This window comes from Callorhinus ursinus, unplaced genomic scaffold (genome assembly GCF_003265705.2).
Source record: "Callorhinus ursinus isolate GAN/ISIS: 27379988/994484 unplaced genomic scaffold, GSC_fseal_2.0 scaffold7, whole genome shotgun sequence".
In the NCBI taxonomy this organism is placed as follows: Eukaryota; Metazoa; Chordata; class Mammalia; order Carnivora; family Otariidae; genus Callorhinus; species Callorhinus ursinus.
The window spans coordinates 69294792-69309139 of record NW_027397069.1 but is presented as its reverse complement, the minus strand read 5'-3'; the positions used below and the strand labels follow the sequence as shown (position 1 = coordinate 69309139).

Here is a 14348-nt window from a genome sequence, read left to right as displayed (position 1 = left end):
GGCAATATACCCAACAGGAATTTACCCCTCCCATTGTTGCAGAAACATCCGACTGATAGCACTTTTTCCTCTTTCTTTCCCTCCCCAGCTCAGAACTGATCGCAGGTTCACCCACTGGTCTAGTGACCCGGGCTCGCCCCTGCGGGGTGGAGGGGCCCCCAGGGCAGCGCAGGCACAGCCCCACGAGAGGCCTCCCACGCGCTGGCGGGACCGTGGCGCTCCTTCAGGGGCCGGGGGCGGCAGCGGCGCGGGGCCCGGGCGGAGCGCGTCAGGCGGCCAGGCGGTGCTCACGCCCCCGGCGCCCGGTCCCTCCCCCCGGGCTCTCCAGCGCCTGGTCCCTCCCGGCCGCCGCGGGAAGGAGCGGGAGGGGGAGGAGCCGGAGGCGGCCGCCGCGCCCCCGCCGCGCGCACCCAGCCCTTTAAAAACCGCCGGCGCTGACAGCTCGGCCGGCTGCCGTGGTCCCCGCGCACCTGTGTCCCCACGCTCCCTGTGCTCGCGAGCTGCTCCGCTGCGGCCGAGGCCAGGCGTGCGCTCTCGGCGGCGGGACCCGCTCGGCCGGCGCGCTCTCCATGCGGCCGCCCACCATGTCTGGGCACTGTCTGCTCGCGCCCATCCCCGAGTCCTCCTCCGACTACCTCCTGCCCAAGGACATCAAGCTGGCCGTGCTGGGTGCCGGCCGCGTGGGCAAGAGCGGTGAGTGCCCAGGGGGCCGCGCGGGGACGACGGGGCCTCGGGGAAGAGCCGGAGCTCTGGGCGGAGGGGAGGAGGATAGAGCGCCAGAAGGACCTGCAAGTTTCCGCGCCAGACCCGGCTCTCCCCCGCCAGCTCGCTTAGCCGGGGCTTCCTCGGGTTGGCTACTCCTGGGCTCCCGCCTGGCTTGGCCCCTGCTGGGGGAGGGGGGCTGGTGCGCCAGGTAGACACCTGCAGTCAAACCCGCGAGAGACCGCGACGGCCGCACCCTTGGCTTTGCAGAGCTTTCCAACCTGGGCAGTACCCGCGGCTCTGCGGCCCAGCGCCCTCTCCTTTTGCACGGGAGCGTCCCGGTTTGACTGTTTTGCCCTAATCCTTTAACTGATTTTCCTGTTTTTCCTTTTCAGCCATGATTGTGCGCTTCCTGACCAAGAGATTTATTGGCGACTATGAACCGAATACAGGTTAGAATAATTTCGTGCTCTCTGCTTTTGTGGCTGCATGCTCCGATTTTCTTTTTTGCTGAAATGTGTGTAGGAATTTAAAAGCAAAGTCTCCTTCATCCTTCAGGCAAGTTGTATTCACGGCTCGTCTACGTCGAGGGAGACCAGCTCTCCTTGCAGATCCAGGACACCCCGGGGGGCATCCAGGTAAGGACCGCCCGAAGCGAACGGCTCTCCACCGCGCACACACCCAGGGGGCTCCTCAGCAGGAGCAAGATGTATAAACACACCTGTTTTGCATTTAGATGAAGGCGGGGGCTGTCCCCAGGCGGGCTGTTAGAAACCCTCCTGGTGGGGACCGGGTGAGTGGATGGTTCCGGAGGCAGCTTCCTCCAGTCCAGCTGGAGGGAGAGATAGTTAACCTCTGTTTGCAGCCCTGGGAGAGGCATCACTGCTTGCAGGGATGGGGCTCGCCACTTCTTTCAGAGCTGGGCCGTGGAACCATTAACGGGGCTGGGATTCTGGAGACGGTCTTCTCCCCTAGCAAGGACAGCAGGAGTGCTTCTGTTTCTAACTGTTCCCTCAAGTCGGTTAATTGCAACCAGATAACCCCTTGGCAAGCAGTCAGGAATTTAACTTGATTAACAAGTTATTAACTGCTCTCCCTTGGAGGGAGGAAAGGTCTTGTGGAAGACCAGAAAGAAGGAATTTTTTTCTGTAACATTCTCAAAAAGGATATGCTAAAAATATTTTTATGGGCTTGGGAAAAGATATTTATCTTGGCTTATTTTCAAAGTTTTGTTTATTCCCAGTTCCCTAAAGATTGCGCCATTCTTCTTTGAAAGTTCTCATTGAAGTCATTCTTCAGTCAGCCAGGGCTCACCACAGAATACCTGCCAAGCAGGGGGTTTAAGGATAATGCATTGGTGACAGCCAATAAAATACCCCAGGCAGGGAACTTGCTCTTCCCGCATTCAAACCCTCCTGCAGAAGTTAGGTAGCATCTGAAAACTGTATTTATGATTTCTCTTTTGAATGCTTTTTGCAAGGGTTACTCTGATGTTATTTTAAGTCCTCTCCCACTGAGGACTTCCTTGATCCAGACTCGTTTTGATCTTTCTCAGGTCCAAGACAGCCTGACCCAGGTAGGTGATTCCCTGGCCAAGTGCGTGCAGTGGGCAGAGGGCTTTCTGCTGGTCTACTCCATCACAGACTATGACAGCTACCAGTCCATCCGCCCCCTTTACCAGCACATCCGGAAGCTCCACCCTGACTCCAAGGCCCCTGTCATCATCGTGGGCAACAAGGGGGACCTTCTGCATGCCCGGCAGGTGCAAACGCATGATGGCATTCAGCTGGCCAATGAGCTGGGCAGCCTGTTCCTTGAAATTTCCACCAGCGAAAACTACGAGGACGTCTGTGATGTGTTTCAGCATCTCTGTAAAGAAGTGAGCAAGCTGCACAGCCTCAGCGGGGAGAGGAGGAAAGCCTCCATCATTCCCCGGCCGCGCTCTCCCAACATGCAAGACCTCAAGAGGCGCTTCAAGCAGGCTCTGTCTTCCAAAGTCAAAGCCCCCTCTGCCCTGGGGTAAACCCATCTCACACAGACTCGGCTCCTTTTTATTGTGCATTTGTGCAGCTGAAAAAGACAGGGGACCTCCCTTTTTAATTACATATTCAAAGTTTATTTTTATACAAACTGTTGGTTCTCAAGTGTATGTGTATTTCTGAAAATTCAGTGATTGCCTAGAAGTTGGAGAGGTTTTTTTTTTAAATAATTTTTTTTTTTTTACTGTAACTGCTAGCCACTTTCCCATTAAAGGCAAAATGGCAACATTGCTCCTTGTTTTTTAAATGTCTTTTTATAGAAATCATACTTGCACCAGAGCCCAGAATGGCTCCATGCTTGCCCTCAGCCTGAACTCCTATTGGTGTCTTGCGGTAGGGGAGCCGATGTAGAGGCAATCTGTTGTGGGAGAAAGCAAAGAATGTGGAGGAGAAAAGATCTGAAGCAACTGCAGGATGTCTTTAATTAGGGCACTTTGCCACAGGCATGAAATTGATACCATGTGATTTTCAAGGAAAGGGGTTCACAGCATGCTGGTGCTAACAAATCACAAACATGAAGAGCGGTTTTATTTATTGGTGCAAATGGAAGTCTACTCTCTCCACCTGTATTAGAAAATAAAAATTCCTTATGTCAGTAAGTGCATCCTACCTAGGGTTGCTTAAAAATTCTCCTTCCTGGGGCACCTGGGTGGCTCAGTCAGTTAAGCATCGGACTCTTGATATCGGCTCAGGTCATGATTTCAGGGTCGTGGGATTGAGCCCTGCCTTGCGCCTTGTGTTGGGCTCTGTGCTGGGCATGGAGCCTGCTTAAGATTCTCCATCTCCCTCTGCTCCTCCCCCACCACCCCTCCCTCTTTCTAAAAAAAAAAAAAAAAAAAACTCCTTCCTGCTCTGTCTTCTTGACCCTCACATCCAACAGGTTACTTGATCTGTCAGTTCTCTCTCCTATTTTTCTCTGTAGCATCACTCTGCCATAATCCAGGCCTGTACAACTCTGGCCTAGACAGGCAGGCAAGTGTAGGTGAGACCGGTTTCTTGTCTTCTGGACTGACACCCCTCTGATTCTTTCTTTACACTGGAACAACCTGACTAAAACCAACGCTAATCACTTATTTTCACAATTAAAAAACCTCAGCTGTGTTCCCCTTAGCTACTGGATAAAATACAAATGAGGCATGGCATCAAGATTATTTACTACCTCTCCAGCCTTATCATCCCCTCCTACAAACACACTCACACACATTTACACGCCCCCTCACACAGTGGGGCTGAAAGCCCATTCAACAGAACAGCCTGCTGTTCTTAATATATACCAGGCTCTTTCATGCCTTCCTGCCTTAGCAGGAGCTATTCCCTGTGCCTGGAATATTTTTCCTCTTTTCCTCTAAAAGATCACTAATTCATTTTTCTTTCTTTCTTTTTTCTTTTTTTTTTTTTAAAGATTGTATTTATTTGACAGAAACACAGCGAGAGAAGGAACACAGCAGGGGGAGTGGGAAGGGGGAGAAGCAGGCCTCCCGCCGAGTAGGGAGCCTGATGCTGGGCTCGATCCCAGGACCCTGGGATCATGACCTGAGCCCAAGGCAGACTCTTAGTGACTGAGCCACCCAGGCGCCCCAATCACTCATTTTTTCAGACCCAAGTCATGTGCTCTATTCAGCTCCTGGGCTGTCCTCTTTGAGTCTTCCTCCACGCCTACAGCATTTGTGGGACACCTGACCATGTCATGTAACTAGTTGTCACCCCCATTGGAAGGAGCACTGCTTGTGGGCTGTAACTGCACTTCCTAACTTTGTATCCCAGGCTTTGGGCCTAGTGCTTGCACCTAGAGTGGTAGGTTTTCAGTAAGTATTTGATGAGTAATATGATGAGCTGAATGCATTATTTTTTGGTGCCAAGGGACAGTAAAGGGAGATTGCATGAGACAACTTGTCACGTCTGCAGAACAAGGACAAGAAATGTTCTGAGTAGTTAAAGTACTTTATTAGCAGTGACAGAGAGGAAATGACACATATCCAGCTTCTGGCTGTTGCGGACCATTACCCTGCCTTCCTAGGACACCCATGTCCATATCTGTGCTGTTAACACCATTCTTCCCTATAGTTGAGGGATGTCTACCTATGCAAAATGGCATGAAGGATTGCAAAAATGAGATAATTCATGTCTAAAGCAGTGTCCAAATAATTAAGGAAAAATACGATTTTGAATTCCATTATCTTTGAAAAAGCACCTAATTCTTCTTGCTTGTTTGCATACCCTCAGAACAAAAGCAGTTCTTTCTATCGTCAGCCATTCCTGCTTCTGCCATACATCTTAACTTTGTAGGCGAGGACATGAAAGCAACAGGTTGACCTAATCATTGCCATGCCCCCAGCACGCCCGGATAGCCCCCCCAGTGCCAGGGGCTCTCCACGTCCAAGGAGCTGAGATAAGGCATCCCATGGGAAGAAGGCATCGAACATCCCATGGGAAAAGTCATCATGGAAGAGCTAAAAAGAACAATACAAGAGATGTCCCAAGGCAGCCTGTGATGAAGTTCCAAGTGAGCGACCAGTAAGGACAGAAAGCACCCTTGACCTCTCCAGGGAAGAGCACGGTATGGACCAGAGGGGTCAAAAGATGAGTCACGGGCAGTTCCAAAGGAGTAGCAGCCCCTTGGGGCGCAGGCCAGCTGGAGGGCCACGCAGAAAGCACTCCACATGGTATTTTTCCTGTCCTCAGCATCACAAATCACTGACCTCCGGGGCCTCCAAGCTTCCTTTATTTCTGGTCCCCAGACCCGACCCCGCATATGACCTGGATCTCTGGCCTCAGAAGGCCCAGTTCCTGTTCCCCAGGCCTCCTGCTGATGGGGATGAGGTGCATGGGGTGCATCTGGAAGGAACCCCGGGATAGTATTCCTGGAGATGGAAGCGGGGAGAGGCAGGTAGGGTGGGAAGTTGTCGGCTGTGTTTGTAGGAAAGAGGGTCCGAGGGTTTGGGCTTAACTGGGTGCTGAGGAGGCCCTTAGCAGAAGCTGAGCTCTGAGCCAGCTTCCCTTCCCACAGCAGTGGGGAGGGCAGAGCCATCGGATCCCTGGGTGTCACTGTAGTGCTGGCGGGTCACAGCTTCTGGAACATTGGGGCAGAAAGTTGGAAAGGTGGGCAGGTGGGTGGGAGTACCCTCACCTCTTTATCACAGTTTTGCCTTACCTCTGAGGTGTCATCCTCAGTGTCATCATCTCCATCCTCATGGCCCCTCCTCACTCGGTGCCCCCTCCCCTGCCCCGCCTCTGTTTCTGTGCACCCCCCTCCCGTCTCCACGGCTGCCACTCATCCTCCTTCTGGTCGAGGCTCCATTCTATTCTGCTCTGAAACTGCAGCCTGATTTCATTAACATGCCTATTGGTGTGGTCCTGGGGAAATGGATGAAATCCAAATGGCTAAATTGTACATCCTGCATACGTTCTGTGCCTCCCATGCCCCTCACGAAAAGCAAACTCGAATAATGGGAAAATAAATCTATTATAGCATAAGAAAATAAATTTGTTTTGCTTGTGTCGAGGCGAAGGTCACAACGGAAGTTCTAAAGTTTATTAATATCTCTTTGGAGGAATGGATTAAAATAAATAGCTGTGGAAGGCGGCAGTGAACAATAGAGCAAATGGAAAAGACAAGATGACTGTTTAGTCATGAACTTGGGGCTCGAATAGATTTTTTGTTCCGTGTATGTGTTATAATTTCTACTTCTCACTATGCAAAGTTACCGATCCAAATTTACAATGCGATGATATTTTGTATGATTAATAACTTATTCTTACCGTTTGATCTGTCTCCAAAAGGTGGGGTATTTTTAAGGACTTTGTTAAAATGAGTATTAAGCTACTTTGACACTCAATAAGAAAGTCGTGATGTATAAAAAAACTCAAACACCATGAAGTTAGCTAGGGCTCTAGGAAAAATGACCCGACGTAAGCAATGATTAGTTTGCAACAGCAAAACATTTTTCCGTACACAGAGCAGAAATTTGCCTATCCTAAATAGCACAGCCAGCCCTCATGTCTGGATGCCCCCGTGTACTTTTTTTTTTTTTTTTTACGATTTTATTTATTTATTTGTCAGAGAGAGAGCGCAAGCACACAAGAAGGGGGAGTAGCAGGCTGAGGGAGAAGCATGTCCCCGGCTGAGCAAGGAGCCTGATGTAAGACCCAGTCCCAGGACCCTGGGATCATGACCTGAGCCGAAGGCAGCCGCTTAAGCCACTGAGCCACCCAGGCGCCCCTCCAGTTACTTTTGTATGGCTATGAGTGCGGGGGTGTGTGTCTATGTGCTGAGTTCCCTTTGTCCAACTGTCAGAGTTGGCCCTTTCCCATTCTCCACAGCAGGCCTGCTTGAACAAATAAGTATTACTGCTTTGGGTATTCTTCACATCTTTATAAAGACCACCAAGACAGTCATTTGCATGATTTCAAATCATATTTATTGAGAAGCTGCTTCCTACAAAGCTCTGTGCTGAATGTTGTTGTGATCAAGACAGCACTCTCTTTCTAGAAACTCAGTCCGTGGGAGTCCTAGGGGCTCGGCCTCGAGGGTGGGACTCTGTGGGATGAAAGGCAAAATATGATTCTGACCCAAATCTGAGGGTGTTGACAAAATCAGTGGAGGCGAGAGATCACAGAGCTGAGCGGGGAGTGAGGCACACACTCCTCGCGGGGTGAGAGTACCCTTCCAAAGAAAATGACATTTCTTACTTTACAAACTGGAAAGCATTGGGGTATTTTTGAGCATTAGTGGCTCAGCTGAGGATGCATGAGTTAAAATTCTAAAATATTTGCTGCCACTTTTTTATTGGCATTCTTTATTTAAACTAGAAGAACATTGTTAACAGCAAGGCTTACTTACATAAACAGATTTTGCCTGGAAATACTAACGTGTATTTATGACTGTGGAAAAACAGGGAAATTTCAGGAGCTCCTGCTGATGAGATATTTACTAACCAGCTTTATGAAGGCAGCAGACTTAGATTAGGTTCAAATCCCACTTTACCTGGGGCAAAGCGCAGCCGAGGTTTCGTGTCTCTGAAAATGGACGTAATACTACCCATCAGGCAGAATTGTTGGCAAAGCTGACACACAGAAGGTGTTCAGTAAGTTGTTGTTGTTTTAAAGGTAACTTGATACATTATGAAGTTGTTTCTGGAAAAAGAGTGTTTTTCGAACTTGCTTGTATACCCTAAAAAGTATAGTAGTTGCTTTGCAAGATACGACCTTCTCCATGTCACATGCGGAAAAAGAAAGTTTTCTGGGGAGCAGTTATTCCCTCACAATTACTGATCCTTTACTTTGTGCCAGGCACTTTTATTTTCTCGGTGATACCTTTGGGGTAGAGCTATTATCACTCCCATCTTTCAGACATGGAAACTGAAGCTCAGAGAGGTCACGCAATGGCCAAAAATCACAGAAGGCAGAAACCGGGAGGTCTGGCTCCAGGAAGGGGAGAGGGCTCCCTTCAGCTCAGGGCTGTTTCCCCTGGCCAGACATGTGCCTGCCAAGGTCTTTTGGAGAACTTGTTAAAAACGAAGATTCTGGGGCACAGTCCCAGGGATTCTGTTGCTCTGTATTCGAGCTGTGGAGGAGGAGTCTGCATTTTCAAGAGCTCCCTGAGTGGTAATGAGGCCGGATGTCTCATGTTTGGAGCTTTCAGCAAGATCACAGCCTGGGCTCCCCCCATGCTTCCTGTTTATCCAGAGTAACGTCAGACTTGGAGGGGGGAAGGGGGGAGTGCCACACTGGAGGGGTGGGAGCCCCTGCATCTGGCCCGGGGGCTGGGGTGGGCTACTCTCACTGAGCTGCACCCAGGAGTCTTCAGTACCACCTGGTAGAGTGCTGTCGTCTTTGGGGGGGGTCTCTCCCTGAGTCACCCCTTTGAAAGCCATATGGTCGGGGGAAGGGGCCGTGTGCACTAAATCAGCGGGCTAGGGACACCCTCTCCCTGACTGCGCTCTCTTCTCTGACCCACTCGGAGGAGCAGCCTCCACAGCGGCCCTGAGAAATTCAGGCTTTTTCTTTTCTCCTGGAACGCCTGGCGGAGGAGGAGGGGGACAGCTGAATGTCAGCATCCCTGGGGGCTGTGGGAGCCATGGTATACTACAGGGAGGGAAGGTACTGGAAGCAGAAATTGCCAATGAACATCTGGGGGAGCTGAAGATATCTCACCACTCCAACTCCGCGTGGTCCAGGGCATCTCCAGGAATTGCGCGCTGTGTGTGTGTGTGTGTGTGTGTGTGTGTGTGTGTGTGTGTGAGAGAGAGAGAGAGAGAGAGAGAGAGGTGGGAAGAGGGAGGGAACAGGTTCAGGGTTTATAGAGAAAGGTCAATGAATTTCTCCAGGTGGGGGAAATACGAGGATGCTGCCACAGTGTTTGAGAGGACGTTGCTGGGCGCCGTGTGCTGGCTTCATCATTTGTCACATAATAAGAAAACTAACACAACAAATAGCTACCATAATTACTGAATATGCACTATTGTTCCACGTATTCCTGTGTGTTATTCAGGGCTCTCCAGAGAAATAGAGTCAACAGAAAAAAAAAATATATATATAAAGAGATTTGTTACAAGGAATTGGCTCACGTGATTATGGAGGCTGAGAAGTCCCAAGATGGGCAGTCAGCAAGTTGGAGGCCCAGGAGAGCAGATGGGGGACTTCCGGTCTGAGAGCTGACAGGCTCGAGATCCAAGAAGAGCCAGTGTTACAGTCTGACTCCAAAGGCAAGAGAAGATCCCAGCTCAAGGTGGGCAGGCTGGGCGAGCTCCTTTGAACTTGAGGGAGGGTCACCCTTTCTATCCTATGCAGGCCCCCCTCAGATTGGATGGGGCCCCTGCATATCAGGGGGGCACTCTGCTTGACTCGCTTCACTGGTTCCAATGTTGATCTCATGAAGGAACACCCCCACAGACACACCCAGGATAACATCCGGCCAAATATCTGGGTATCCCATGGCTCAGTCAAGTTGAATGTCAACATAACCATCATGCACAGTGAGAGTCTCAGGTGTATTATCTCATTTAATCCTCCCAAACTGCTCCAGTAGCTTATTGTTACTATCACCATTGGACGGAGCAGGAAAATGAGGCCCTGAGGGGTTCATTAACTTCCTCATCATCTCTCGACTGGTAAGGGGCAGAGCGGAGATTTCAGTCCACATCTTTCTGGTTGGAAAGCCTCCAGACTGTATTGCGTCCCATGCCAATTGTCAGAGGTCGTTTGCAAGCTGCTACTGTTCTCCTAATCAACATTTTGGCCTTGAAAAGTACATGGTATATCGGTCAAAGCTATCATTTGCAAGCAATGGGAAAGGCTCTGTCTGGTTAATTAAAAAGAATTTTATTAAAAGGCTATTGAGGGGGCACCTGGGGGGCTCAGTCAGTTAAGCATCTGCCTTCAGCTCAGGTTGTGATCCCAGGGTCCTGGGATCAAGTCCAGCATCGGGCTCCTTGGGGAGTCTGCTTCTCCCTCCGCCCCTCCCCCCTGCTCATGCGCTCTCTCTCTTGCTCTCTTTCAAATAAATAAATAAAATCTTTAGGGGAAAAAAGCTATTGAGGGAGCGCCTGGGTGGCTCAGCCCATTAAGCAGCTGCCTTCGACTCAGGTCATGATCTCAGGGTCCTGAGATCGAGTGCCGCCTCGGCTTCCTGCTCAGCGGGGAGTCTGCTTCTCCCTCTCTTCCCTGCTCATGCTCTCTCTCGCTATCTCTCTCTCTCTCTCTCAAAGAAATACATAAAATCTTAAAAAAAAAAAAAGGCTATTGTGAAGCTTACAGCATGACTGGGCAAGTGGGAGAACCACATCTGGGGTTGTGCAGCTACAAGGGAGGCTGCAGGACTAAGTGTCTGGCATTTTCAGCATCTGCTGTGGTGGATGGTCCCTGCCTCCCACCCAGCCCCATAGGGTACAGGCTCTCCTTAGACGCTGGAAAGGGGTTCGGAGACTGAGCAGGCAGAGAAGGTGGCAAAGACTGCTGCACACATCTAATGATGACTGGATGATGGGAAGGGATGCCTGTCCTCCACTGTAGACATGACACTGGCAAAGCCAGCTCTAAGGCAAGTCCCAGGGACTTCCTAAATACTAGACCCTGAGAATACATACAAATCTGACACAGGAAACTGAGGTTCTCAGACATTAAGTAAACACCCAAATTCTATTAGCAAAGAGAGTTAGTATTAAGGGTAGAATTGTGTTCCTCCAAAAAAAATATGTTGGACTCCTGGTACCTCAGAATGTGACCTTATTCGGAAATAGGGTCTTTGTAGAGATAATCATGTTAAAATGAGGTTATTAGGATGAACCCTAAATCAGTATGACTGATATCCTTACAAAAAGGGGAAATTTGGTGCCTGGCTGGCTCAGTCGGTGGACCATGCAACTCTTGATCTCGGGGTTGTGAGTTCAAGCCCCACATTGGGTGTAGAGTTTACTTTAAAAAAGTAGTTAATAATAAAATAAAATTTAAAAAAAGATATGTTAAAAAATAGTTAAAAAGTGGGGAGATATTTGGACACAGAGACAGACATGCACAGAGGGAAGGTGACAAGAAGAGACACAGGGAGAAGACCACGTGGAGATGAAGGCAGAGGTTGGGATGATGCACCACATGCCAAGAACTGCCAGAAGCTGGAGAGAGGCCAGGGACAGAGCCTTCCTTAGAATCTGATGGGTGTGGCCCCACCAACAACTTGACCCACTCCTCCTGGCCTCCAGAAGCAGGAGACAGAACATTTCCATGGCTTAAGCTGCCTGGCTGGGGGGCTTGGCTATGGCAGCCCGAGCTGCCTAGTCCAAGTAACAAATGGCTGGGCCCATATTTGAGTCCGAACCTAAAGCTAGAGCTCTACCCACTACACACCTTGCTCAGGCATGGCGGCCCAGAGCGGAGGAAACGTGACTCTATTCCATTCTCGAACTCTGTACCAGGTTGTGGGCTTAGCCGACATGAAATCTAAATGGCCTAGTGAGAGAGAATTTGCTTCCCCACATATGCAGTTCAAGCTGGTGTAGGGCTCTGCTCTGAGGTTCCGTCAGGGGCCCAGTCTCCCCTTCTCTGTCACTCTGCCTTTTCTGGTGTCACCCTCGATCCAAGGTCTAAGATGGCTCTCAGCCATCCCGAAGCCAGAGAGCACAAAGGCGCTGGGAAGTGCTAGACAAGAGGAGCCTCCTTCCCTTTAAGATGGAGACCCGAAAGTTGAGTCCTTCCCCTCTGCTTACCTTCCATCCTGTGACTGAGAGATGCCATCTTCCTCTGGGCAGCTTGCTCCCTGCTAAAAATTCGACTGCCATTTATTATTAAGGGGCAAGAGAATGGATATTGGAGACAACTAGTGGTCACGGCCACAACATCCGTTTCAAGACAGATTCATTGTCCAGGTTTTCACAGGTTAGTAGAGGACAAGGAAGAGAAGAGTTTCCTTCACGTCTGGCTGAAGAAGGAAGGGGAAGTCTGTCCCCAAATGGCTTTGCCCAGTGTCCTCTCAATGGCTTGTCTGTTCCCGGTACCCAAGGAGCCTGGAGACTCTGGGGTCCCCACCTCGGCTTCTCCCAGGCCACTCCCACACATCACAGCAAGGTCCTCTGCCTTGGAGTGATGAGGTCAGACTGAAGAACAGTCTGATGGTCAAGGACATCCTTATTTATGGACTTGAGGAGCTTGGAATGGAGGAAACAAAGTGAGTGGTGACTCATGGGCTTTGGTTCTCCAGCTGCAGATGGAAAAGGATTGGGGGTGTAAGCGGCCAAAGCTGGACTTCCCATCTAGGCCGGTTCTGTGGCCTCTGGTCCCCTCGGGGCTGCCCACGAGGTAAAAGCACCCCTGGGTGGAGAACGCCTCTGAAAACCAACAAAGTTTGGTCTGCTTGGGTTTGTTCAAGCCCCTGAACGAAGAAAGATAGACTAGACAGTGGCTTGTGCAGGTCCTCGCAGAGCCTGAGTGACTCAATTGTCCCTCCCTGGCCCTCAAGCTCCTCGGTTATAAATTGAGAGGTCTGGATTTCGTTAGTGGTCCAAAAGTTCCAGCGTGTGGTGGACTCACCTAGGGGTGCATGCTGAAAATGCAGTCTCCTGGGCCTACTCCCAGACACCCTGTTACAGCCGTTCTGGGTGGAAATCGCCCAAGAAAAATACCTAAAACCTATTGAGTACTTGGCACCTGCTGAACACTGTTCTAAAGAGATTTTCATGGATTAACTAATTTTATCCCGCCACGATCCTGTGACATGTACTATTATTAGCACATTGGCACTAATTAGTATTATTAGTACATTATTAATAGCATGAACTATTACATGCACAGATGTGCAAAAGGAGGCACACGGCGGATGAGAGTCTTTTCTCAGGTCGCGCAGTTGGAAGAGGCAGAGCTGTGATCCAGGCCCAGCTGACCTTGGCTATGGGTCCAGGGCTCTCCGCTACTGCTTTCCCAAGAGGCTGTCATGAGCCACAACCCACCCACTCTGCTGGCTGCTTAAATAAATAGTATCCTCGATGGGATTCACACTTCTGTAAAGAAGATAAGACAGACACGCACCTCACAGAGTACAGGGCAGACTCAGGCAGAAGCAACCGGAAAGGGATGAGCCATGTGCTCACTGGAGGGCCAGTGAGGGGGTTCTCGTCTTTCTGACGGGAGGGATTCAAATAAGCATCAGAGAGAAGGAGGCATTTGGAGTAGAAGTTTGCCCATATGTAGAATCTAAAAAAAGGAAAAAAAAAAACCAAATGAACAAACAAACAGAAAGCAGAATCAGACCCATAAATACAGAGAACACACTGATGGTTGCCAGAGGGGAGGGGGGATGGGCAAAATGAGTGAAGGGGAGTTATGGAATGAATAAGTCACAGGGATGAAAGGCACAGCACAAGGAATATAGTCAATGGTGTCATAATAGCGCTGTAGGGTGACAGATGGGAGCTCCGCTTGTGAGCGGAGAATTGTCCAATCACGATGTTGTGCACCTGAATCTAATGTCACATTTTATGTCAACTGTACTAAATAAATAAATAAATAAATAAATAAATAAATAAATAAATAAATAGATGGGAAAGTAGGGGCTTGTCAAGGGTGGAGGGAGGCAAGCACCCCCAGCCTGAGGGAGGGGCCGGAGCACAGGGTTCCAGGTGCTGATATGACCTGCTTTCTCCAAGAAGTGGGCCCTTTGGTTTGGTTGGTGGGCAGAGCCCATGCAAGAGGGGAGCTGGGGAGGTGAGGCGAGCCTGTGAGTGGGACTGTGAAGAGCTCGATGCCCTTCGAGGTCAGGAAGGTGGAGGCTTCGTCCTGCAGGCTGGAGGGAGCTGCGAGGGGACCCAGGAGACCAGGAGGCTGCACCGTCTCAACTGTCCCTAATCACGGGAGAGCAGCAGGGGGAGGGGCAGGAGCTGGTGGGCACCAGGGCGATGGCTCAAAAGCAGAGTCCACAGGAAAGAGGTGGCCTGGAGGTTTAGCGCGAGGGAGATAGAGGTGTCTCGGGTGACCCAGCCTTTTTAGCATGGGGCAACTGGAGAAAAAGAAACATTCTTTACCAACGAGGGCACCCCCAAGAGGGCTGGGTAGAGCAGGCAGTTGAGTTGAGGAGCTATGAAGATGCCCTCCATTCAGAAGATAACGCAGGACTGGTGAGAG

General features: G+C 50.2%; 1 protein-coding gene across 1 annotated transcript; it reads left to right on the top strand.

The window, feature by feature from the left end:
• Window positions 1–395: 395 nt before the first annotated feature.
• On the top strand, window positions 396–3298 carry RASL11A (RAS like family 11 member A). The gene is made up of 4 exons (XM_025875144.2): window positions 396–693; window positions 1098–1154; window positions 1261–1340; window positions 2258–3298. Exons 1-4 carry the CDS (start codon window positions 570–572, stop codon window positions 2723–2725), a joined length of 729 nt encoding a protein of 242 aa, XP_025730929.1. The 5' UTR covers window positions 396–569; the 3' UTR covers window positions 2726–3298.
• The last annotated feature ends 11050 nt before the right edge of the window (window positions 3299–14348 follow it).